The 27,561-nt window shown below is 38.3% G+C and overlaps 2 protein-coding genes across 3 annotated transcripts in view; one reads left to right on the top strand and one right to left on the bottom strand.

Annotated features, from left to right (window-relative positions):
• Window positions 1–4,421: 4,421 nt before the first annotated feature.
• On the bottom strand, window positions 4,422–27,038 carry TMEM87A (transmembrane protein 87A). Of its 2 annotated transcripts, none has more exons than XM_085299868.1 (19): window positions 26,952–27,038; window positions 23,355–23,452; window positions 22,375–22,491; window positions 20,709–20,762; window positions 20,559–20,615; window positions 18,763–18,913; window positions 17,954–18,015; window positions 15,967–16,150; window positions 15,109–15,208; window positions 14,210–14,303; window positions 13,608–13,679; window positions 11,817–11,925; window positions 10,633–10,691; window positions 10,265–10,368; window positions 9,804–9,877; window positions 8,735–8,796; window positions 7,501–7,556; window positions 6,156–6,186; window positions 4,422–4,753 (listed from the first exon to the last, which is right to left on the bottom strand). In XM_085299868.1, the coding sequence occupies exons 3-19, from the start codon at window positions 22,420–22,422 to the stop codon at window positions 4,712–4,714; spliced, it is 1,359 nt and encodes a 452-aa protein (XP_085155994.1). In that variant the 5' UTR covers window positions 22,423–22,491; window positions 23,355–23,452; window positions 26,952–27,038; the 3' UTR covers window positions 4,422–4,711. The 2 variants fall into 2 exon arrangements, with proteins under 2 accessions (XP_085155994.1, XP_085155996.1); XM_085299870.1 differs by lacking the exon at window positions 13,608–13,679 and adding an exon at window positions 12,966–13,034 and having other exon boundaries at window positions 26,952–27,037.
• A 70-nt stretch (window positions 27,039–27,108) lies between these two features.
• The window catches only part of GANC (glucosidase alpha, neutral C), a 32,265-nt gene continuing 31,812 nt past the window's right edge, over window positions 27,109–27,561 (top strand). Inside the window, exon 1 of the mRNA XM_085299887.1 lies at window positions 27,109–27,212. Within this exon, the coding sequence (XP_085156013.1) occupies window positions 27,109–27,212 (104 nt within the window). The remainder of the gene's footprint in view (window positions 27,213–27,561) is intronic.

The raw sequence follows: 27,561 nt of genomic DNA, 5'->3' as shown, positions 1-27,561 counted from the left end.
GCCCCGCCGGGATGGGGCGGGGCGCGGCCCGGAGCGGCCCGTTTTGGACGTGGGAGACGGCGGGAGAGAGCGAGGGCGGCGCAGCGAAGGAAGAAGCGAGCTGCCCGCCCTGCCTAGCGCGGGGGCCCAGGCCCCCCCCCCCCGCACATGAGGCCTGGGAGGGGGCCAGACGCTGGGACAGTAACCTTGTCCTCCCGCTCCCTCACCGATACCCGAGCCAGCTGCTAACCGCTGACCGCTTGCAGCGCACGGGGAAGTCACCTCGTATATACAAATGTAGTATATAGAGTATATACTCTAAAAAGTTATATAGAGTATATGTACAAATATATATATACAAAAATATCAACGTATCTCTTGCGAGTAAATAAATGTCTATTTTTGAAGGTCCTGTGTGTGTGTGTGACTTCATATTCCTTTTCTCTTTAATACACTTTTATTCACAAAATGATTTTTACTCCTTTGAAAAGACAGACCCCCTCTTCCCCCCCCCCCAATAAAATCCTTCATGTTGCCCTTATCCAGCAAACTTCAGTGTTCCTGAGGAAATCCTTCCTTGTGACACTGCCCSTTCCAGAAGAAGCTGCCGTCACAGCGTCCGCCAGCGCTGACATCTCAGGATGAGAAACTAAAGCAGCGCGCTGCACAAGCTCACCCAGTGCCTCCACCAGCAGCAGCTACCGCACAGGAGAACGGGCTGAAAACGTCCAGGGCCAGGAGACCAAGGTGCAGGAGCAAGAGATCAAGCACGGCAGCCCTGCAGCCAACTTCCCCCCTCAGGGCTGAGCCCTCCTGTCCTTCCCTCAGGCTCAAATGCCAGGTCACATCCCCTTCCCTACAGGCTGCAAGTCAGGCACCTATCTGGTCTCCTTGCCACGCGCCTCCTACGAAAGGAAGAAGAGCATAGCATAGCACCAGAATTAGTGAGAGAAAAAGTCTCAGTTACACTAGATAATTACATGCAAATCGGTGCAATCTGTTTTTACCAGGCTGCAAACTACATGCGCCAGGCATTGACCTCTTCTGGTTTTAAAGAGGAGAAGTAGCATAATTTTCCTTTAACATACAACATAAAATGCCGTATTAATTGAACAGCATGCCAAAAAGCCCACAAACAACCCCCCCCMCACACACACACCTCTGTGATACAAGACAAGAATACCCTTTCCTGCCCTGGGTCTTAGGATCGTGGCTGASGCAGCGCCCATCAAGCCTGTTGCATTTCTTTACCTTGTCATGTGACCCCATACGCACTACTCAGTCTCTCCTTCAGCCTTTCTAGCAGAGGCATCTGCCAGCCTAATGAAAAGCAAGTTACCATCATCTTCTGCACAACTGCTTTGTTCTCACAGCTTTCTATATGGCATACGTATGCTACAAGCGCATCAGTAATATCACACTTTTCACAAACTAAATCCATGCACAAAACCAATCAGGCAAAGAGAACTCCAGAAAAGCCCCTCTATATTTGAGTTGATGTTATTTTTGTGAGTAGAGCATTATCTCAATTGAGAACAGCTAAAAGACCTTCAGAACCCAGAAATCTTATGAAAGATAGCATCTGAAGTCAGCAGCCTGGTTTCTTAAAGAAAATTCAGTTTCTACGTGTTGTTCTGATCACTAAAGTCTTCAGCATCTCTCAGACTGAAGGCTAGGTACGTGTTTTCTCCCTCTTCCTCACTGTTCTTTAGGTCTTCAGAATAATATCTTTTATTTTAAATTACAACACCCGTTTCAAAAGAATGGGTATAAACATGACTTTTTAAGTCTTATCTATTGTATAGAGGTAAATAAACCTGCAGGATTGTCACGCGTTCAGCTCAGCACAGGCACGCAAGCTGGCAGGCCGGCCATACGCACTTAGGGCTCCCTCATGGTTAAGCTTTCCTACTAAACCACGCAGCCCATCACCTACTAGATTTATGAGAAAGAAACAAGAGTCAGGTGAAGAGGAAGAGACTGCCTGAGCAGAGCCAGCACACCGGACCCAGCACGCTGCCAGAGGAGAGGCTGTATTGCTACAACCTCTGTGCACATGTACCCTTTGCTCACCATCCATCTCAGCTGCTCATTTCCTGCCTTTAGCCACCTCTTTAACAGCCTGAACTGTCGCCACAGTTGTGCTCGTGCCATAGCCTGCTTCGTACTGTGCAAACAGATCCCTGACGCAATTCTCCACAGGAACGCAAACAAGGCAGTCGCAGCAAGGTCCTGCTGCTGCATGCCAAGCAGCAGACACTCCTTTTCAAGGATATGGAAACAACCAACTATGTAGAAAAATAAGGACAGCTATAACCAGAACGCATAATGGAGCAAGCCATCGTGGAATTCAGGACAACGCTAATACTGATGGAAGTTCCCACTCTGTGGTAAGGGAAGAAGTCAGAAAAGAGCCCAAACCTACCAGAGTTGTAGATTGAAAGCATCCCACCTCTACAGTATTTATTTTGATTTTAAAATTATTTTTCAAACTGGGCCTGTGATGAGGGAAACTTTAGATTTTTCACTTTTGTTCAGAAATTTCTGATTTGCCAAGTCTGTATTAGCTTTTCAGCTGACTCAGACATCCACTCTATTGCCACATTTAATGGGGGAAAAAGTAACTATTAGGAACAACATCATTATAAATATTGTACAGAAAAAGAGTGAAAGAAAAGTGAGGGAGCTTTGTGAGATAGTTAATTTCTCATGTAAGGGAACAAGTAGTAAGGAAATAGAAAGAAACCAAGTAAGTCTTTCTACTCTTTGCCTAGCTTTTATTAAATAGTACATACAAACTTCTTTTTTGTGCTTCCASTAGAGAACATTTTTTCTCTACTTGTCTCAAAAAAAAAATCTTAAAAAAAATAGCATTAAGTAATCAGTTCAGTGTAGCCTTATTTCACAAAATTTTCTTGCCCCAAAAGAGCATGGAGGGCATGTGTTTCCTTCATCTGTATCAGTTAAGCACACCAAATTAAAAGTCAAAGTGTTTCCTAATTAAAGATTCTACATTATCTACCTGTGGCCTAAAGCAGATGGCAGAAAAACCTCAGCAAATCCCAGAGAGGCAGATAAAGGAGTTAAAAGTCCCAGCTTTTTCTCTGCCCTTCTGCTAAGATTGCTGCCCTTCAACAGCATAGTTGACAGAAGGTATGTGCAGTTGTGTCTCAACTACTCTACTGTAAAGTGCACTGCTCCAGCATAAATTGTTGATGAAGAATTAGAGCTAAGCTGTCAGACTTTACAGTGGAAGGAAGTACAGGCACACATTCACTTCTGCTGAAAATGCTCTTAGTGAAGAATCAAGAAAGCTGACTCCCTAAGTCAGTCCAGCAAGACCCACAACTGGCTTGTCTGGCAGCTCCCTAGAAGTCAAGCTGTGCTGCTATTGCCTGCTAGTTATCAGTTGTAAAGATTATGAACTGTGATTAGAGCCTTTATCAATGGGTTTCCCTGTATAAGTTACTGCAACTGAAATCTCCACAGCCAAACATAAAACCAGAAAACCACCCAAGACTATTGAAAGTTCTTCCCCTTATAAAAAGGGGGTGAAAAAAAAGTTCAGAATAGAAATCTGCAACTTTGACTGAAACACAGCATCAGCAAATCAACAGAGTACCTCTTGGCCATAGGGACTAATAAGGGACAGGAAAGTCCATAACCAAATCATTTGCTTTAGAGGCAAGACTAAAGGGGCCTAAGGGGAAGGCCAGACATCTGAGACACTGGGAATAGAAATATTTGGCACTATGTATTCTCATCAAAGCTTCTGTCAGGTAAGCTAAGCAGTGCTTGCACCCTCTAGAAAGCAACATCTCAGACAAGAGTACTGATTTTTTGGTAGGAAATGTTACATATGCAGAGAGGAGAGTTATGCCAAAATATCTAGTTAATAGCTGCTTAGCATGAATAGTCAAACACTTGCGGAGCGTTGCAGAGTGAGTTTAGGGCTGTGATTTTTTTTTTTAATTTAAATACCTCATGCAACGCTTGGAAGATAGGGGCAAATCTTTTTTCCAGGTGTCCACCACATTGCCGGCAATGAGATGTGCCACAACAACAAATGAAAGCTTTATGCAACTGTTACCTAAAGGTCAATGAAATTTAAAATAGAAAAATCTTTCTTACACAGTGTTATGAATAAAATTGCACTTGATTTTGTTAAAAACCCATCAAATCACTATAACTTTTCCAAATATTTCCTTTCTGACATCCTAATTTCCTTCAGTATTAAGAACTGCTCTCAAAAAACCTCTCACTCGTGTTGGACACATGACATACCACACTAGTAAGCCAGTATCTGCCAGAAAATGGGTATGTTGTTTTCCAGCGCTCATTTATATCTGTTCCCACCCTCCCCCCAAAATGATACAGGCAGTTGACCTGTATAAGTGAACTGTAGCATTGAAATAGAAACTCCTCAAGCAGACATTAGGAAGTTTAGTTTCACAGATTAAATATTTGAAAAGTTACAGAAGGTGCCAGAATAGTATACATTTAAATTGCTTAAAAATCCAAACTTGCAGCAACTTTGAAAATTCAAAATTTCCAAAAGGTGTATCAATGTCTTTGTGAACTTCTTCCACAGCAAGATGCCCTCATGCCAATAAAGCATCAAACTCCCAAGGCTGAGATGAAGAAACAAATCAGCAGGTTGCACTTGATCCATCAAGCAACTTTAGGAGTGTTGTCCCCAAGTCTAATAACAAAAACTCCATTTGCTGCTCCTTCATTCCATTTTGGACCTTTCAAAGTGTGTAATCATTCGTTCCTGCAAGACAAAAAAAAAAAAAAAAAAAAAAAGCCAAAAAAAGCCACCTAGTTTTGTCATTTGGCTCTACATATTAACATTATACAGAAATAAGGTGGATGCTTCACACATTTAAAACAAACGCACACTGATCTGCCAGGGGTCCAACTTACACAGCAGGTATACCTTTTCTTTTAGAATGGAAAGTTATAGCCTTCCATTTACAAGTTACTAATTCACAGGAGAACAGGGCAGAGGTCATGTCATTCACACATGTATTATTCACATGCATACTTCATAATTTTCACTGTTGTGAAAGTAACTCTTCCCCCACTAGCTGATGGGTTGCACTGTTTCCTCCTGCTCCAGGTATCAGCTTAGCATGGACTCCCCTTTCAAACACTTACTCACAGGATTCTACTATGCGTTACAAAAATATGAAGGAGTACCTACATAAAGAGTCCAAATAGTTATTTCAGTACTGTAATATTCACCTCCTTTCTCATTAAATCTTCCTGATAATTTAATTCCAGCATAAATTCATTATCTATTTGCAAGTTGACTGACATTATTTGGAGGTAGCCATAAAGGAAACTGTGGTGGATAACAATAGTGGAGGGCATGATAATACTAGCAACATGATAAAGCCATTGTTTAGCCAGTGCTATCACAATGTCCTCGACACTACTACTCATTGCTGTGTAGCATTTAAAAATGCAGTTAACAGAAAAGCCTTCTGAATTCCAACATGCATTTTTTAACACTAGCACAAAAAGTTACATGACTCAAAAATACTTTGCTATTATCATTTCCTCTAAAAGCATTAGTGYTTTCCAAATGATAAAATAATTAACAGTATCATGATACCAAGAGTATCTCCTACAATAAAAGGATCCAACAGTATCTGTTACTCACAATGTAAGTCAAAAGCTTATCTTCTCCAAGCTACATAATTCAGTTGTTTTTCCACAACATAACATCCCCCCCGCCAGGAGTTCATGTACAAAGGGAAGAGGAGAAACCGAGTGGAAAAACCACAACTGAGTATGCAAAAAGACATACCTGGGCATATGTGTGCACACAGACACACACAAACACACACACTCACTCACTCTCCCTCCAGCAGAAAGGGCTTAKAAAGCAATATAAGAACACTAGTTGTCTTGTGGTAAATTGTATTCTTCAGTATACATACAATCATCATTGATAGGATGACCTATGCAAATATCAAACTTTTAAGACTCGTTTGTATTCTAACAAGTTGCATCATTAGTTACGGCCACTCTCCCTCCCCTTGCAGTGTTTTCCTGCTGCACTGGCAAGATCACAGAACCCGGTTCTACAAAGCCAAGTCCTTAACAGATGATTCGTAACTCCTTTAGCATGACAGAAGATGGATTATACTAAAGAATTGTTTACTGACCTCATCTGAATCCAGAAGAGCTGGAAGAGCACTGCAAGAGGACAAAAAAAAGGAAAAAAGTGAACTAGAGCACCTACTGAGAGCAGATATCAAGAGCTGTTTTCAACCTTATTTTGTGTCTTTATTTTTTTTATGGCAAAAGAGAAAAGTAATGAAGACATGCAGATGTTCCAATGAAACACATGGAAGTTAGAGAAAAACACACAAAAGGAAGAAGAGACTAAGGTGCATCCTCAATGACCTTCACAGTTCTAAAACTATTTTGTTCTCAGTTCTTAACTCCTCATTGCCAAATAAACAACGTTTAAGTTGACATGAAATAACATGCATCATTCCAAGCATCTTATTAGTTTGGCTACAATTACAAAGGGAACATCTTGTCAACATATGAACGCTGACATTTATGATACGGGCCTGTATTGTAAAAACGTGCCCTATGAACAAAACAAACCAGTAGCACAGCCTTTCCAGCTACAATGGACCTTCTGTCTATCTATTAGAACCTAACCTCTTCACAGTCCTGACCAACATACATACAAGTACAGAAAGCTCTGCAGCAGGCTACCTGAAAGTGCCCTTTCCCAGCTTATAACATCTAGGTTTTTGTTTGTTCTTAAGGCACCCTATCACATTCTTCAAAAATAAATGCTGGACCTAGGAAAACAGATAGTATTGGGAAAATACACATTTTTTTTCCTCTCAAGGCAGCCTCTTAAAGCCTCACTTCTTACCTTGTCTGTAACAGACTATAAGCGGGGTGGGGGGTGGAGGGGGCATTGTTTTTATCTAATTCTAGCATCTCTGCTAAAATTCACAGTTCAGATTTMTGAATACAGTAAATCTACGGACATAGCCACTGACTTTTTAAGWTGTAAAAATTAGCATTAAAAGCAAAATAGTTATGGACTGTGGCTGACTGTCTTGCCAGGATCATAAAAATGACTCAGACAGACATTCCAAATCAAGTATAGTACTAAGTGATATTACTTAATAGTTCACATCTGGCAAGACACTCAAAGGAACTYTCACAACACTAAACAGAGGGAAAGAGGGGTTTCTTTTTTGTGTTTTTTGTTMTTGCTTTGTTTAACTTCACTGAAGTGCAGACAAATCAGCCTCTGGCTTCAGAATCAAGAGGCTGTTCCTTGATTCAGCATGCCTTCAAGTGGCATGGACTGCAAGTCTCAAAGCTAGATGGAAGCCTGCTAAGAAGTCAAAGGCCAGTTCTCAGGTGAATTAGCTATCTGCTCAGGTAGGTGCAACATGCAAATTATTGGGCATTCTAACATAGTTACGTTCTTGCATCTGAGGAACCTGCTTTTATTTTAACTACAAAAAYACTCACACATCAGTTACTGAAGAAGGAACATTCTCTTCTACCCACTTCAGGTCATCCTCCTGCTGCAAGTACAGAAATGGAGAACAAAAGTCAGTTTTCCCAAAACAGAGTCACACACAAGCCTTTTTTTCCTCTCAGCCTCCTGAAGAAACACACTGTAATTATAATGCCAGCTCAAACAGACCCTCCAAATGAGATTTCTGAATTACAGAAAACACGTTCCAAGGAAAAGGCTATTACATAGTTGGAATAAGCTAAAATCTAACAGCTACTAGGCAAAGAAGGCCTTCAGGATTCCAATTATTTATGGAATGTGGCTTAGTCTCCCAAAGAAAAGCATTATCTTTAGAAGATTTTATAGATGGAAAATTATTAAATACTGAATTATTAAAWCTCTGCAAGCTAGATTTTGCAGAGATAAGTTTCATTGCATTGTCAGGATTACTCWCTGATGAAAACATTCTAATTCATAATAAAATATGCTTGTTTGAGGTTGAAGAATTGCCTCTTTCTATGCACCTTCTCCAATAGAAAACACAAATTTATACTTATTATCTGAGGAAAATGTGAATGATTGCAATCAAAATTTGAGAAAAGGAATGGTAATGACAGAAGTTTCTATTATCAGAAATTCCTTTTTTTTTTTTTCACTTAAATTTATGCCTGAAATCCATGAAAAGATTCTGAGATAGAATACCAATGTTCAGCTCCTAGCTGAACATGAATTCATCCATAAACCTTCTGTTTATGAGCCACATGCAAAAAATGCATATGTATTAAAAATGTACCACCCAAACTCTTCAGGTAGTTATATAATAATATACATATCACCCCATTTGAATAATGAATCATTCAAAATTAGAAGGCAATTAATTTATTTAAATTATGGCTCAGCCTCCCTCTCAGCTTGACAAACTTGTTAAAAAGAGTACATTAGTCATTCTCAGAATACAGTATTATATAGAATAATTCTATCTGTATTGGATTGTGCAAACATTTCTACAGAACAGACTGAATTCTAAAGTCTTCATTGCATTTACAGGAAGTTGCATGCAAAACCTCTATTTATCTTTTATCATAAGTACTGTACACATAAAACAGTTTGACCTACTCCCTTCCACTCTGAAGCAACCCAGGAAACTTGCATATACAGGCTGAACACTGCACGTCTGCAACCCTGGGAAGCTGACAACCAGAAGAGATGGATCTATCTCCCTCTAGAAAGGGAGGACATACTCACAATTTTGTTTGCTTTCACATTCCCATTTGGTTCTTGCTTTGTACTTCTCATTTTCATTCCCTCTAAAGAGAAAGGAGGAAATAAGATTGGGATAACTGAACTATTGTTCATAGACTGTAAGTGAAAGTGTGTTTATTTAGAATATTTAATCAAATCTAAAAAGACAGAAAATCAATTTCTATTCTTTTTCTCTAAGCCAAGCATACACAGCATACAGCTCACGGACATAGCGACTGCCAAAATTTATTTTAGCTACTGATTGCTGACCAGTCATTTGACTGGCTTTGAAGCTGAGAAGCAGCATGTCTTCCCCAGCCTGGCAGACAGCCAGATAGAGCCAACTGGCCAAATGCTTGTAGGAGATAACATGTTTGTCTTCAGCTCTTAAACAACTCAAAGTGCTGATATATCCCAACAGAATTGATTTGGGGGCCACCAGCAGCAACTGAAATGTCACTCTACCCTTTATACAACTGTAAACAATATTGCTACAAGAACAACAGAGGTGGTAGGGAGATGGGAGGCAGGGGAAAGGGATCATTATTACAGTAGGAAGGAGGGAATGGCAAGAAAGGTGTAATCTGGTGTTATAAACCTGGACTATCATGACCAATCCATATGTTAACATTGAACATACCTGTACTAGGCCCTTCAGATATAGAAAATAAACTGCAGAGTTCAGAGAAATGATAAAACACAAAAACCTTTAAACTACATTTTAAAAGAATTGCAAACTAATCTGCTGCCTGGCAACAAYGTCTGAGAACCCCTTATCATCATGACCAGAACTAAACCTATGATTTTGTTTATGTAAACAATGTCCAGTGAACATGTAAAGCAGCCACAATAGCAGTGTGTTCAGTGTCATATGAAAACCCCAGATGTAAAGACTGAACTTCACGGTGCTGTTCCTCTACAGCTGCATAAAACAATGGCAATAGGGAGGCATTTACTCTGCTTTTACATCAGTAATGAACTTTTTGTCAGAAAACAGAAGACCACTCTCTCCAAAGGTGTCCCTTCAACACTGAGATCAGGAGAGCAGGCATGGAAATAATTATGGTCTTACCAAAACTTTCTTTTAACATTGGCTCCTTCTGTTCATCATCCTCCTCCTCTTCAGACAGCGGTGAGAAAGCAAACCTTTAGGGGAGAAAGGACAAGCACTACCTTGTAAGAGTATCTCTTGCTATGTAAGAAATTTATTACCATGACATTTGTATTATTCTGTGCAGTTCGTTGTTTTTAAGCCAGATCTATGCTCAACTACATAATCAAGGATTCAAGCCATTTCTTCTTTTTTAATAAATTCACAGCCAGRAAGAGATTGTACCTTCATGGCATCTTAGGCTTCTTGAAATGAAAAGAAATAGACAGTTAATTTTACTTTTCCTCAAGCCCCTACACAAAATTGCTTAGTATCCTTATGGATCAGCATACAGCAACTAAAAAATACCTACCAGAACTTCTTTGGATAAATGAGCTTTCCCCAAAAGCATTTTTTTTAGAAATAAGTAAGAAAAGCTGAACCTTTGGTTGTTGGCAGATGGCCTCCACAGAATCATGATGACAAAAAGGATCATTGAAAACAACAAACGCCAGATGGCATCATCCACCCACAGCTCCTGCCAGTCCTGTAAAGTAGACCACAAGTAGAACAAGTTGAGAAGAAAGAGCATCTACCTCCTCAGTTCTTTCCAGGGTAAGATACAGGCATCTAACAAAAAGGCCATCTTCCTGTAACAGTGAGACAGTTTTGTGTATGGTATGCTACTCTAGACAATCCATGGGCGGGGGGGTGGAAATCAATTCCAGAATTCCCAATCGCACCTCTTGCRCTGACAAATGTAAACTTATTCGGAAGCAATAGTCAAAGAAAGCATTCAAGACAAACTCACCGACTGACAATCCACCAGCCTGAACTTCATGGTGGTCCAGATGATAAATACAATGGATGCTGCAAGATTAGAACAAACAAACTGCTTATTAAACATGCTAGTATTTGTATAGTACTAACCAGATTTTGTTTGTAAAGCTTTCCCAAAAAGGGTGAAGACTTAAAAAATACTGGAATGTGATTTATTAGTTTTAGAAAACTAAACGTTCTTATTGTGCTGACCATATTACAGAAGTTTATGCACTCAAAGCCTGAGTCACAGACCAGTATATCTTGCTATTGCTTTGTCAGAGACCCAAAGCATAAAATCAAGTAAAAAAGCAGTTAGCCCAACTCCACATGCCTTCATCAATTCTTCAAACCATGTTTTCTTTACCAGTTGACAAATAAAATATACACCTTTAAGCAACTGAAGCACCCGATCTGCCTGAAYGCCTAACCATTCAAATCCTGACCTGTAAGAGTTCCACTGCTCAAACTAAGCTCTCACCATGATTTTAAAAGATGAGACTTCCCTCCACTAATAAATTCTAYAGTTAAGAATCAGATGCTGCAAGGAGTTTAATCAGAATTGTTCATTAAATGAATGCTGCTGCTGTTGTTTTGTAAGTTTTCTACTCACTGTAGAGATAGCATGTCAAGATAAAGGAGAGAAGCTAAGCACCTTACAGCACTAATGTATTTAAACAGATTTATCCTTTGTGTTTAGTTTATTCCCACTGCAAACTGACAGAAAGGTCAAATCTCTATTCTCCTAGAAAAGGGATTCTTTTATAGTATTAAAAACATTGTTTTCCAAGAGTTGCTCTGGCCTTCAACAGAGGAGGAAGAAATACTAAACAYGATCATGTCAATAATGCAGAGTGAGAAGACATCTAAAATCCCAAAGCACTCAGGGCTGTGATTCTGTTTTGTTTTTTTAAAAACAAACAAACAAACAAACAAAAACACCATAGCATAAACTGATCTTACTAGTATCAAGATTAATAATCCACTGCCTCTGAAGTAGCTACATAACACTCGTCAGAGAGCTACTATTAGAAAGGAGTCAAGTGTTAGAAATACAAAGTATTTTGAGTGCATTTACACAAATGCACAAAACTCAAGATCTGCTTTAGCAATCAAATCAAGCCATATATCGAAATGGGAAGTACTCTTATTTGATKAAAGTAATTTTCTGCTTACCTGCTACTGCCAAGATGAGTGTGTTGGTGAAGTGCCGATACAAAGAGAGTTTCACAACATTCCTCCGTAGTTTTAGCAGTTTCATTGTTTGAGTCAGGCTGATGAATATGTATGGGAAGTCAAGGAAAGCCTCTGAAGGGAAAACTGGTCACAGACTTAGGAGGAGATAGATCTCATGAGCAATTAGCTCTCCCTCCCCCCAGTTAACTCTCTAAAAGGTAGGCCAGACTCACAGTAGAATAAAAGGTCATCTGGTGGCAGTGGTGCTAAACAGTACTTTGCAACAGTAGAACCCATCTCAGGTCATTTAGTCATCTAAACCTAGRACTATCATCACATCCCAACACTATCCAAGTATCTATTTTGGACTAGGGCCCACCCCTACAGAAGACTGTCAGGTGTACTTCAAATACAGGTTAAAATCCAATTAGACAGTGTATACACGTGTCCTCATCTTTTSCCTACAATTTTATTTCCATAATGGCTAAACAAGTTTTTAGGAGAGACATCAAGGCAGGAAGGGCTGTCATAACTGGGCAGCAAGCTATTCTGTTTTTAAGTGGTGTTTTGTGATTGACTTCTGCTAAAACTTCTTCTGTATTGAGGATGTTGAATGTTGCCATATAGTGCTTTGAGTTCAGCATTTGACAGCAGTTCTTAAAGTCACAGTAGATTATGATTGTCTGGATGCAATAAGTCAGGACATCAAAAACTTAGCTCTGTCCCATTTTGTTGCCTATTTCAAGATGAGTTCAAGTTTTACAGGAAGATTTAGCTTTAGTTAAGAAACTTTTCCTCAACATTGTAAACCAACTGTGTTCTCCAAAGATCACTCTTGTACTACAGTACAGTAGCTACAGTGCTACATTAGAACAGACATCACATTTCAACAAACAGACTAAGCAGTTTATGTTCAGGAGCTGGTTGAACACAGATTATCTACCAGTAATCAAGTTTTGCTTGCAGTAGCTGTAGCAAAAGCTTACCTGAACACCCAATTTCATAGTTTAGACTAACTTTTCCAGAAGTAGAAAAAAACCACATCCTTGAAGCTGGTTAAAAAAAAAATGCCAAAAAGACTTTCAAAAAAAAAATTTTTTTTTTTTTTGAGAGAAAACACACCCCACCAAGTAAAATAATGAAGGATATCCACCAGCACAAGGCAGTGTCTAGGAAAGCCAGGGGAATAAAAGCCAAGGAGGCAAGATCATTCTGGGCCTGGAGACAAAGAGAGAGCCAGTGAGAACAAGCTGAAATGGAAACAAGGTACAGAAGAATCAAGTGAGCAGTGTCAAGCTATTTTATGAGAAAACAGGTATTTGACCACAATGCTTCCCATTTTTACTGCAGAAGCAGAGGGTTTAAACAAAGTGTTCAGCCCAAGGCACACAGTGGTTTAAAAAGGCCAGAAGTAGGCAATACTGCACTGTCAGTTCCCAATTCTCCACCAGCAAGGCAAGAAGTAATTTTCCTAAGTTAAATCCAGTACCGCCAAAAGGAGCCGCTACTGAGGTGATCGCTGCAATCATGTGCTCTAACCACTTCCATTACAGAAGACAAGTGATCAGCTTGTTAGAGATGTGGCAGTTAAAGCTTTTACACTATGCATGGAAGAAATGAATACTCCAAGGAAGAATTACCACTCAAAGTGACAAAAATCACCCTTGTGGTCCATCAAAACCTATCAAAGTCCCAACTGACATGCAAATTATCTGCTTACTGACTTGAAGCACTCGACAGAAACAGTTATGTAAATAAACTTGTCAGATTCTGTAGCTTATGAAAGGATATCCACAAAATAATACAGGCATCAATCATGGACAGGGCCAAGTTTGCTATCAGAGCCACAGTGTTATAGAAAAACTGAAAAGGCACCAAATATATGACATGTTAAATATCTTGTGACAAGATATCAAACAGAACAAAATCTACACCCTAAGATGTCCCTCTTCTGGAATGAAGCAAGTAGTAGCACCACTCACATGCGCTTCCCCAGGTACTGACTCAAAAAGCAGCTTAAGCACTCTAAACCTGTAGCCAGGTGACCCAAATGGTACATTTGTGCCTGCGACTTACCCTATACCCCAGACACCSCAAATTAATCTGAAGTATTAGACATGAGTATCTGGGCAGAATATAGGGTGTCTGAAACCAGACTAATCTCAAAACTATGAAAATTACTTCAGAACACACAGAATTATATCCTCATAAATAGAGARGAAATGAAACTTAAATTACTCATCCACAATTTACATCTGTGGTCTCAGAGTTTAAACWTTTCATTGTTTCAGTCCCCTTTTCACACAGCCCTGAGATTCTTCACGAGAATATATAATTAAATAAGGGCAGTAGTATCTGTGGTATACAGGAAAATTCAAGATGCAATTACTGACCCCTGTGACTCTAAGAACACCTTCCATGCCAGAAAATAATAGATAAAGAGCTCCTGCCATAACTACTTTGTGAAGAGTAACTCCAAGGCGAGGCCTGTAAGAAAACAAAGAGAAATTTAGATTAAAGGTAGGTGGGTAGGGAGAGGAAGGAAAATCATATCCAGCTGAATCTAGGATAAGGCTACAGGCATGTAAGTAARAGGTTCTCATGACAAGTCAGTCTAAATCAAGGAAATCATTTTATTATAGTACCCTAATCTTACTGTTGGTTTTGTTTCATAGTGCAATATTGCTAAGGAAGAGCTAGAAAACAGGACTATTAGCAAGTTAACCTGTTCAGTCTTTMATTACTGTTTTAGGAAAGTCCCAGTCCACCTCTTCTTTCCCACCTCCTMCAGCACACCCACGCTTGTTGGAAACTTCCACTCCCCCACAGTTTTTTAATTTATCACTGAACACAGCTGGGGGCAGACAGATGAGCAGCTATCTTTGCAGCAGAAGCCTTCAAAAGTACATCCCCTATCAACAGAATAGAAACTTGCTGCTAGCAGCAAGTCTGCTTTCAGAGATTCATGACTCTCCCACTTCCAGAAGTTCTTCCTTGCCTGCAAGTTAGGTGTATAAGGTTCCCTCTCCAGTCCCTGGGGAGAAAATTATCTCRACAGTGATTCAGACACCCACCCCTACCTTCCCCACAGTGGCACAGGGAAGGGGTGGAAAGAYGACGAATCACCATATGGATACGTTTCTTTCTATTAGCTAGTGAAGAAGTCCAGATCCTTACAGCACTTAGCAAAGTATAGGGAAGTTAGTAAGTTATTAAAAGCCAATAATGAAAAGCCTTTTAATATAACACAACCGCATTCTAAATTTGTATCATCAGGGAAGCAATTACTCACTTGACTATCCCATATCCTAGGCTGACTATGATGACCAGAGTTCGAGCCAAGGAACGTTTCACAGCCGAAAGCAGTTCTGCCAGTATCAATGCTCCTTGGACTACCAAAAAGAAAGAAGAGGAAGCCAAGTTAATAAAACATAAATTATGTCACCAATAACTGCTGCAGGTAGTAGCAATATGAGAGCAAAAATGATTATTTTCAGGAAGCACGCTGTTARAAGTTTGCAACTTCTGTACTGCGTTTGTGGCCAATTAACAAAGTCATAACGAAGTTTTACTTGTAGAGTTTCATTTTTACGCATCTAYCCTAAAAAACTCAAAATTATTGAGTCTCAAGATTTTATTTGGAGAGAATCACTTAAGATGGCTTATCAGGCTAGAGAACGAATACCAAAAATCATCTGCAATGCTGTTGTGTTCAGCAAGGAATTTCAAAGTCCCTTTCCWAGGCTAATACCAATTACCACAAATGAATTATAAGCTATACTTGGGAAATCCTATTTTAAACCTTAAGTCAGCACTGTAGCGAATACATTCAAGAATACATCCATATGGATCTATATCCATATGCATAAGACATTGCCTTTAGAGTCAGAGAACGTTACATTTTAGCTTTAGGGACTGCATCTTTGTGTAAAGGAAAGGAAACAARGCAAAAGTAGACTGTCAAGAGATCATAAAAAGCATTTGAAACATGAAAAAAATGCATAAATGTTTGTTCCCTGCTTTTTGTTCTGAAGCAATCCTCAAGTAATCAAACTTAAAATGTATCTATGGCCCAAATTCAGTATATGTTAGTATAAACCATTACTGCTTTTCCCCATCAATGAAACTGCAAGCTGCGCTTGCTACATACCAGATTCCCCTGTGTAGCGGATATTCTGGAACTCTGCATAGAAGACCGCTTTCTCAAGCATCCCCAGAAAGATAACAGCACCAATCCAGAACTGGATCCTCAGGAGATCCCGCCAGTAACAGGCTGACCATGCAAGCCATAGAACCCCGAAGAATACGTACACAATACACATCACCATGAAGAACTGTTACACAAAGAAAAGCAAGAAATATGACCCTTAAATCCAAAATCATTTCCTTGTTTCCATTCCATGGATGTAAGACAGATACATTTTCTTCTTAAGCATATCAGCTTTTGAAATTTCGCATACAAAAATAACTAGAAATAAACTTTGCTTTATTTATCTTCTCTGGATTCCATTACAGTGACTGTCTAATTTTTCACTGCAGAAAAATTACAGAAAAATTAACAGAGAGAATTGGGGGGATGGGCGGGAGGAAGAATTTATAAGCAATTTCACTTTTGAAGAGTAGCCCGTCAATTTGTTCAAAGTAGATTCTTTGAATGCAAAAAATAAGTGCTACTAGCTTCCAAAAGCTCAGATAAGAGTATTGGCACATCAAGTAGCCAGAAACCCTGCCACTTTTCACACATTGTTCTATTGTTAACTCCATCATACATTTACAGTACTCTGCAAAAAAAAAAAAAAAGAAAAGAAAGAAATTGCACTGTTCAAAAGAATCTGATAATCACTCTCACAAGATAATTTTCAGCAAAGTTGTTTTTGAACAAACTTCAGTCAGCCAAAAATCTGAATTGAAGAAGCCTAGAAATTCATTTGAACATTAATATTTTGTGATTTTTTTCTCAGTCCTGATGGCTTGCTTCAGAAGAACTTTCAGATATATGCATCTCCCATACTGAACAATAAGCTTGATTGACACACAGTGCTAAAGTTTCTAAATCATAGCAGCACATCTCAGCAGGTCAAATTTAAAAAGAGGCATTGGGACTGAGAAAGAACAATTAAAAGTAGAGAGGGAAACACCAAATGAACAGCAAGAAGTTCTTGGCCACAGTCTCCCCTTGCAGAGGATAGGGGTTTTTTAAACCAGTTACTCAACTTTGCTCTACAATCCTCAAACTTTCACAAACTAAAATGCCTTATGAGGACAGCATACTGATCCTTACAGATCTTCATCTCCGAGTGATCCATGCACTTTAAATGGTAAAACATGCCAGTTTCTGCTGAGATGTTCCATTACAAAAGCATGTAGACAGAAACCTTTTTTTGGTGGAACATTCTCACTTAGAGAACTGAGTATYAGTACTGCTGCTGGAGGCTTTTTACTTCTGTAGGAAGTAAAACATACATTTCAGAAATGCTACCTTGCCAAAACTTTGCCCACTCTTGCCAAAGCACTCAGGCTAGAGATCTTACTTTTTATTGACCTCCAGCTAGAGTCCATCCATACTGTATTACTGTTTAAGTTCATTTATTTTCTTAGCCTCCTAGATAGAGAGCTAACAAGAGAGTTAGCAGTCTCTCTGAATAAAAGGGATTATCTCTTTGTAGTTCAATTATGCTTTCTGTGTCAGACAATATYGAGGACCACCACATTGAGCAGAAGACAGCTGGTACAGGGAAGAGCATGAGGCTATAAAAGGACAAAAAAAGCAATGACAAATGAAAGGGTAATTGTAAACAAAAGCATAGAGTAGCAAATTTCCTGAGAYACAAGCTAAGGAGAAAAACAATGTGTCAGTAAAGCTGCTCAGTTGAGAGCTAAGGACGCTGACATCTTTTGGCATTACAAGTTGACAGGCATTAAGTTACACCATCAAGAGGAAGAGAGTGTTACTGGCATATGCGAACACCTGAAGCTTATGTTCATGCTCCTTATCTTCTATTTAAAATGAAAAAACTATTAAATTTCTTCTTCTGAACCACCAGCTCTGTTTTTCCTACTGCATTTCAGGAGGATATTTAACAGAGTTTCACATCAGCTCACAACTTTATAGGTCAAAGAAAAACAGATTTACTTACAATCATCAGAGGATAGTCTGCAAGTGAGAGATACTCATACGGCCCCTTCAGTTCTACTGTCACTGTCAAAAGACAATCCAATAACTAGTTTGATCAAGAATCAAAAGCAGGAAGCCAGGATGAAGTACTTTACTACTCAATGTAAAAAAATTCCAAGTGTTCAGGTAAAGTAAGCCTTTAAGTCTAACCTGCATTTTAATCAAAGAGAAAGTTAAGCCTCATAACACATTCAACTAAAARCATGTAATTTTAATTACATGCTCCATTACGAAGTAGTTCATGTAGAACTCAAAACAAGAGTAATTTGTGCTGTGGATACATATATAACAGGGAAATTGGAAATCACAATTTAAGGTTTTTTTAATGGGAACTTTCAGACTTCTCAAAAGTTTGGATAGGTTATTAATGCAGTTAGGTATACTGTATTATAATTTCAAGGTGATAATCTTGATCTTTCAGTGTTCTCAAYGATTTGAGCTTATTAATATAAATCACCACATTGATTTGGACATTCTTAAAGTACAGCACTAAACCTCCAAACTGAACTGCTTCGATTCTTCCCTATGTTCATCATAAAACTGACAAATTGACAGTCATACAATCTTCAAGACACTTCATTACTTACTTTTGTACAGTAAAAAGAGTTGTAGTAGGGAATATTTACAACGATATGATATAAAAAATGGTGTCTTATGAAAACAGGCCACTCAGTATATATTAAAAAGCATCTTTGAACAGTCAATCAGGCTGCTTTACATCAAAAAGTGCAATTATCTATTTTTAGCTTACTGTATAAACAACTATCTTACTTGTAAAGGGCTTCTCTTTGAGATTAGAGGAAGGTGTTGTTTTCTCCATTCTTTTAACTTTATTAGTAGAGTCTTTCACAGCTGAAATTCCAATTTGCACAATAAATATATATGGTCCATCTCGCCAAGTTTTAATAACAGCATTCATTGCCTGGAAATAAAACACCTTTATGTAGACAGCACATAGTCCAAAAAACAAGGAAAAGCAGCTTCTCCTAATATAGACAATGYTTTCTGTCTAATAGAAAAGTCAATCTCTAAAATTTGTTAACAAAAATCTGATCTCTAAATTTTAAATCCACTTATTAGACACAATACTTAAAAAAGGTAGTCTCAGATTTAAATTCAGAAAATCCTCAAAAGTTGAGAGGTGATCAGGGTTTATTTACAAATTTAACACTGTGTTATAATTAAGAGTTATTAAATACGGTACTCCAAAAGCTACAAAGAATTCAACAAAGTGTCCTACTCCTTGTTCTCACTCCAGGAACATTAGGATGTTTACAAAGATACTCTTGACAGCAAATGGTTGACTACAGTACAACCACACGTAACTCCTTAGCTTCCCTGGGGAATGTCGAATTTTATAATGCAAGACAGAAGAGGCCTGAAAAGAAGTAAAAATTTCCACATCAGTCATTTCCTGGGGGGAACCTACTTCTGGTTCTACAACATCTCTTACATCTACAGGAGTCAAACTCCGCTAGTAAATTAGCAGCAGAGCAAGCTTGTCCAGATTAAGTATTTGCACCTTAAAACAAATCAGATTTGAATACCAGTAAACAAAGCTGTTAATTACACAACTTAAGAAGTTCCAGCTATTTCAGAAATCACAATAGTTCACAAAGAGTTAAAGGTTAAAATAGAACTATGGACACACAGACCACTCACATGACCACCATAGAATTAGTACACTGTAGAATTAGTATAAGATTTTTTAATACTTGCCTCTCCTAGAGAATTTAATTATCAAGAACACACATTTCTATTAAGAATTATCTTGACTTTGATCTAAAGACATAGAATCTTATGCATCAGAAATGAGCTTATGTTCAAATTGGCTGAAGTTAAAATGCTTAGTTAAAAAATATATTAAACTTAAAAGAAGATTGATACATTTTTATATACTATGCTTTTAAAACATCTCCATCGTTTGCTGCATTAACTCCTTCTTTCACGACTTCACAGGTACCTATTCGCTTTCAACTTTAAAGTAACTGGCCCTGTTGRTACACGGGGAGTTAAATACATTTGCTTTGTGGGCTACCAAGACATTCAAGTTGAAGTTACTTTGACAACTACTTCTGATTAAGGCTTGAACATAATACCTAGTAAAAAATACTAACAGATTTGAAAATTAAGTATAATCATTCCACTTGTTAGAGGCAGTGTTTCAAAAGATTGGTTAGATAAAGATGAAACCAAATGTAATCTCTGAATAAGAATGGCAACTGATAATGGATGATCATCAATKATTGTTTTATCTTAAAATAGATATATTTTGTTTAAACTAAATTACATTTTTAAATAGGTTATTTTTAAATTTTTGTTTGTACRTCAGTTTGGATGCTATGAAATCTGTATTTCACATGAAGGAGGTGTACAAATACTGTGTATGGAAAAAGAGAAAACAGTAACAACTAATTAGTTTGACACTAAAACCACCATAGGTCTCAAAAAACTACATGCAAAACTGCACAATCCCTGACAACATTAGAAGCAATTCGCTTTAGTAAGAAACATAAATAGAGAAAAACTGTTGGATTCCAAGTCATTCTTAAACTGAATATACATACTGTTTTATCTGCCACTGTGGTGTGATTTGCTCCACTCTCCTTCTTATCTTTYAAGCCCTTAAAGAAAAGGGGAAAACAGATAAATCAATACGCCAGAAATGTCTCTCCCACTCTTAGTTTCACTCATTAGATGGAAAAAAAAATTACCACCTCTTGTTTCTCAGGTGAAAGAGGCTCCGGATGAACAAATTCTTTATAGAAAACCTGTAAAATAAAAATTTTAAGAAGTGTTTATAGGCACTTTACATTAACTTGACATTACCGGAAGAACTTCCAGTACATTCAATTATAAGGAAGGATACACCGAACAGCAGTACTGGAAATTTCATTTCTCTGAATCAAACAATTCCCCATATGTAGGAGTCTTGAACACTTCTTTAGATTAATATTTTGTCATTTTGAAGTTGGTTCTCCCTCCTCCTTCCAGACAACAGAACTCTACTTTTAGAGCTGGACCCACAGGCATTACAGTAATGAAATTAACTTTTTTTCCAAATATCAAATCTGTTGGATGCTTCCATTACTAGATGAAATCTACAAGGACAGAAACAGGATTTGGAGACTTCTACATCAGTCTGTGCAAAAAAGGTGCCTAGAACAGGGGAACCTATTAGAGATTCAGATTTTGCCAAGCCTCCCAAAGTCTTGAACTGGTGAAACTACTGTACTACAAGAAATAAAGTTGAACTATCAAAAAGAAGTTTCTGTTAAAATCTAACAAAAGATACTGCTCTTGGGTATTTCTTTTTTAAGACTTCAGTYGACTTTTCAGAGGAAGCTTCAGAAAATCACTTAAAATACCTGAAAAACCTTAGCTTTACCAACTTCTACATTCAGTTAAGATGCCTGAGTTAGTGTTACACAGCTGAGACCTCAAAATCTTTTCTACAAAACCAACAAAAAGCAGACCTAACRTTTTGGATAAAACTAAACATAAAAATCAGGCAGCATATACATATTTTTAGACCTTTCAAGCCACATTCAGCTGCCAAAGGAATTAAAGATTTATTAAAAATCTGTTAGTGTGCCTCTAAGTCACTTTTAGGAATTACTTTCTCCTTAATAAGTGTGCTAGATTCAATAATTATGAGATATTTCCCAGTATTCCAAGCACACACTATSCATAATTCCAAATTTGCCTTGAATTCTTAAGCAGGCACACCATTAAACAAAGACAGCGAGTTTACTGGTATTTGTCATTAGTATGACTGTGTAGTTTCCTCCTCTGCTGATACAGAACTGGTGTACAGCTTGTCTGCACACACTTCCCTGTGCTGTTCTGTCTTTCTTCTTTGTCCCTCCCATCTGATTTGTTTCAAACACCTTTTTTTGCACTATGTATTTTTCATTTTTCATTGTTATCAGCAAAGTAGCTCCTTTCTCATTATTTTTTCTTTTCCATTAGCACAGATGAACATTATCAGATTCAGCTCTTTATTAAGTCAAATTTAATGGGAGTTTTACTCTGCCCCAGAGATGCACACTCCTACTCAACTAGCAGTAGCCTCTATGCCAAATCACAGGATTAAATGAAATAACAATGCATAACACAAGACCACAAACAAAAGAAAGCACTGAACTTTAAGTTTTCAGGTGGGCTAGATCTTGAGTAGCAAGCCAGAAATAAACTAAAACTGAAAAATCACTGTTGCAGTTTTAAAACAAAAAAGTACCTCTCAACCTACAACCAAAAAGTACCTACAGTGGTAGGTTGGTGATCCTCAGATATGATGGTAACACAACTGTAACAAGAATTATCATCATCTTTGTACATCATATGAGAGAACAGAGCAAATTGTAAAGTTTCTACCCATACCTGGGGCTTGAAGAGCTCAGAGCAGTTGGGAAAGAAGAGAGAAGCCATGGCATAGTATCCCGACCAACCCGGATGTTCCTCAGATGTAGTCCCAAAATAATACTCTGCCTGTTCATCCTGTCAGACACAGAACAGAATTTAGATTGTCAACCAATGTATCACACGGTTTATCTCAAAAGGCAGCTGCAAGTCCTAGAAAGGAGCATAATTTCTCTCTGTATACATCCTTGAACAGAATTTAATATGATAAAGGCCATCAGGCTTCCACAAGACTATTCCTCCTTGCTTCAAAAGGGGGGGGGGAAGTAATTTACATGTAGGCTTTGAACAATGCTTAACTCCAACAAAAGCTCAATACTCCTACAGTGGAGGTGCCAAAGCCAACATAAGCTYGAGTCTACATGAACAAATTCTACGTTATTATGTTACCTGAAAGATTAAACATTATGCTAGGTTAGCAGTTAGAGTTGTTACAGTATTTGTAACATGTTTTCCATATTTACTTGAAATAGTTAACTATAAGTCAGCTGTGTGTCCTATCACATTTGAAAGAAACACTATACATTCTGTATAAATCACTAGTACTCAGGATGTATATGGAGAAAGAACAAAATTGGACATGAGAATATTTTATTTTTCTATTTGTGTGACTAAGTAGTCTGTTGCAAACAACATTTTCATCTAAAAGATACACACTTCAGTTTAGAGTTGATGCAGTTATTATTTAAACCCCTGGGTTTAGAAAAAATCTGAAAAACATTTTTACCTCACACAAAATCCAGAAAAGCCAGCAATTCCAACAGGCTCCTCAACATTCCTCACATCCCACCGATGCAGAAACTTTTTATCTTACAATGGAAGAGTGTCTCTTTCAGGCTCACAGAGCAACAGGGATGTAAATGAGAGCTCTCCAACCTCCTGACTCCCAGATCTGCTTAACCATAAAAATCATAAGCTATGTTTTCYAACAAAATTCTTACCCCAAAGTTGAAGACTTCATTGTAGCAATCAGAATATCTCAAGTACCAAGTAACATTGTAACTTTGGGAGTGATCACAAGTCTTCTCATCTCCTTCAACTAGAAGGAAAGAACACAGGTAAGATCCCTTTATCTACCCCAATTTYCTTTACAGAGAATCATTTTAGATTAAAAAAAAAAATGAAAGCAAAACAACAGAAAACCTTTATCCTCAAATAATCTATTACTGTTAAGTAAAAAGAAGTATATGGAAAAGAGAATGCCATCATAAGATTACACAATTCTACTACAGAACAAAGACTGTTTGGAAACTTTTTGTTCTTATAATGTCCAGGAATATTCCAGCAAATGCAAACACCAAGCAAGAAGACAACAGTAGTGACTCCCAGTGATTACAACTATAATAAAGGATTTGCSTTTCTAAGATACATCTAGCATACAGCAAGCTTAAAAAGAACAGGTTAATGCTAACAGCAATTTTTACTGATAATTCAAATATACCAATATTTAACCATACCAATATAATCACCAAGAAAATAAATGGGAAGTTTGCAAGTCAGCATCCACAAACAAGCCATCCATACATCAACTCACTGACAAAATTACAATCCTACCTAACACAGCAGTAAGACACAAYTGTAAGTTTTGATTTATTAAAGAATAGACACAGAAGATGAAATATAAGAATTTACTCAGTAAAGATATTTATCATGTGATTTTTGTTTCAAGKATCATTCTGAAACTAAAGTCTGATGAAGAGAGTTTTATATTAAGAAGGTAAACTTCACATGTAAACAAAATGAGCAGTCATTATTCAGAATTTCTGAACAGTAATTTAAATGATTGTTTGTGTTTTGCCAGAAAACATTTGTGTTTTAGTCAGAGAAATGCATTGACAGAATATAGTCCCATACCTTCACAGGTACATTCACATCAAAATAGAAGCCCACATATTTGTTACATGTACAGAATTCCTGCTAATGAACATTTCCACATTGACCATAGCAGAGAAATACATAACTAGTTAAAAGATTCTGCGACGGGAGTCTTCCCTGACTARCCCTGCTTTAAGTCACATGACTACTAGAACAGAGCTAAGGACTCAACAACTGGGCCCCTACTATCAAAGATTTGAAAAAGAATGGAATGCGACTACTGAAAAATGAGTTTTCCTATGACTTCTTCTAATAAGTCTGAAAACAGGACACACATTCTCTACATAGCTATAAATGTGACAGATAGAACAACAAAGAAATGGAGAGGCAACACAAACAATGCAGTGATGTGGGTAGATGGCAAATTCCTAAAAGACAAARGCTTTTCTGATAACATTGGTCAAGTGAGGAACATCTCAAGAAAGTGCTACAAAGAAAAACAGTACAGACAAAAATTAACAAACATCAAAACAGACCTTATTGAAAGTGTATGTTCAGCAGTAACACCAATAAAAAGGCAAAAGAAACCACAACTAAAATAACCTATTGATCTAGGCAAACAGCTTAACTACTGACAAATCTTAGAGAAGTATTACAAAAGAAAGGCATTCACGACATTTACTCAGTTCAGTAACATGGAAATCAAAGTTCCTTAGCCTTCAAACAGAACTGGCAACATTCAACTCGAACGCAGTCTTTGTACCAACATACAGATGAAAGCAGGACCTAGACAGGAAGCCAGATGCCTTCAAGAATAGCCCTTAAGAAAAGTAGTAGACAAAAATAAATTCATTACAGACAATAATAAGTAACAGTGGTAGTCCTTCCCAGCCAGAAGCAGAAGAAATCAATAGATGCCTGTACATGGAATACACCATAAAAATCAAGAAAGGGAAAGAAGAGACCAGGAGAAAACACAGGTCCTCACCAAAAACACTAACAACACATGATAAATACTGCTTGGTAAGATTGGCTTGGATGAACACTACAGAGCGGATGGAAGAAATAACAGACAGCAAATAGAAGAAGAGAGACCAGTTTCCAAATGGAGGACAGCGGAGAAGGAAGGAAAGACAGTAAAGATGAAGCTTCACTTTACACACCAATTCTTAGGCAGTCAATTATCTGATATAGGTTAAGCATCATCTAGGCTGAGAAACTGAAATTAGATTCTTCGTTTTTGCTCACAAGCCAGCAAGTGATTCATTACTTAAACTCATGTAAGTCTTTTAATCACACTGGAATATAAAATAGTCATCTTCACTACAGAATTTTACAGCTTAATCCCTGAATAAAGGCTGACAGCACAGTGAAGTTGATGAAGCCTACAAGTAGTGCCAGGAGACCTGATTCTTACTGCCAGTTCTGCCGCTTCAAACCTGTCTTAGAGTAAACAAATCCTATTTCCTCTATGCCTTGACTCCTTCCTTCTCTTGGTTATTTCATCCGTGTACCTCAGTCAGACTTACCAGAGAGGTTATCGTGGGGTTCCAAGGCTTAGATGGCATGTTAGTATAAGCAGTATAAGCTCGTTATTTCTGTTAAACTTCAGACACACACACACACACACACACACACACAAAAAAAAAAGCAAGCATCTAATGAAAGCTCCAGATATCCTTTTCAAAACTCCTTTCCCGCCCACACCCAAGCTTTAAATTTCTGCATTTTGAATCTGCATCAGCACTTGCAACTGTCTAGCTGCAAGCTGTGAAACACTACCCTGGACAAATGGGAACACCCTAACCTGGAATTGATAAGCCTTCACTACTAATTACCTTAGTATTAGCCTCCTATTTTAGATTAATATGAGATCAACAGAAACACTTAAACATGCTCCCTTTGACAAGAAGGGCAAGTGTCTTTCTGGTGCAACTAGTCCCTCAAAGCACTCAGAGCACATGCAAAACATTTCAGCCTTTAAATCATCTGTTTCCATCCACAAGTCACCCACATCCATATGAGACTACCACCTCAATGAGGTGTGCCTATTTACATATGAGAAGCTATCTTACAGAAACTCAGCTTACTGCACTAACCCAGATAATCCATAGCCCTGGCCAGATCAGGGAAAAGCAACAGAAAGAACATAAATAAATAAATAAAACCTTATCTTCTCCTTAGCTCATTCACACACTGTGATCAAGAAGAGATAACTCAGCTCTCAGAAGGGCTCTATCATAGTGTTCAACGACATTCCCTTACCACTTCTGGAGGTATCCAGCCACAAAGGAACAGGGTCTCAAAAGCACTACCTCCTGCACACTGGCATCAGCCACCCTACAGGGCAGCAGGCCCTGTCCCATTCAGTGCCAGATCTCCCAGTCAGACCAATCTAACACATCTGAAATACAACAAGGATATCTCAGTAGGAGCTTAGCATATCCCACACCTAAGTATATTCTATCTGAAATGAAGTGGGACTCCAACTGTCCATCTCACCCTTTCCATAAACAGCCAGAGCAGAACYATCCAGTCTTGCTGCAGCCTAAACTGAGAGGCTTCAAGACTGCTAATGCACCCAACCGTATCAGACCAATGGCCTACATCTAGTACCAAGAGATTATCCGCCACCACAGCTAAAAACTTTTCAGTGTTCTCAGTCCCAAATATGAAGTAGGGGCTGGGTAAAACAGCCAGGTTAATCCATCATGTTCACTTACATCTTAAGAATATAGTGGTGTTGCTGAAGAGAATCTTCCCAAAGTTAAAAAACTTCTTCCCCTACACATGTAAAAGAAAAGAAAAACATTAGTAAGTTTAATGTCACCCAGCTTGAGTATTATCTTCTTCCACTCAGGATTTTAAGTCAATACAGTAATGAAGGTGAATGCCAAATTAGGAGCCAGCTTTACTGGATTTTCCAGTCACACTTCACCACCCTTTCAAGCTACTTTTAAAGACAGTATGAAAGGCTTGGAGGGGTGAGTGCTCTGCAAAACTGAATCAATTTCATCTCTGTTCGTTAATTTTTTTTCCTTGTAAGAAGACTTACACTTTAGCCACCACCAAAACAAAACAAAACAAAACAAACTTTTGCTCCTAGAATCAACAGGAACGGGAACATTAATCAAAGAGCCTCTTTAATTCTGCTCGCGAAGCTCAGAAGTCTCACCAAAAGCGTGCTGACTCCCTCCGCTTAGCGAACACAAGTTTAACCAAACAACCGGCCTTTCACCACGCAACTTCCAGCGGGCGTGGGGGGAGCGGAGCGCGGAAAACCCCCCGCCTCAGGCTCCCGCGGCCCCGCCAAGGCGGCTGGAGGCAGCCGGA

This window comes from Rhea americana, unplaced genomic scaffold (assembly GCF_003343005.1).
Source record: "Rhea americana isolate MKP2758 unplaced genomic scaffold, rheAme1 scaffold_155, whole genome shotgun sequence".
NCBI classification, from domain to species: Eukaryota; Metazoa; Chordata; class Aves; order Rheiformes; family Rheidae; genus Rhea; species Rhea americana.
This window is presented reverse-complemented; position numbering and strand designations above follow the sequence as displayed.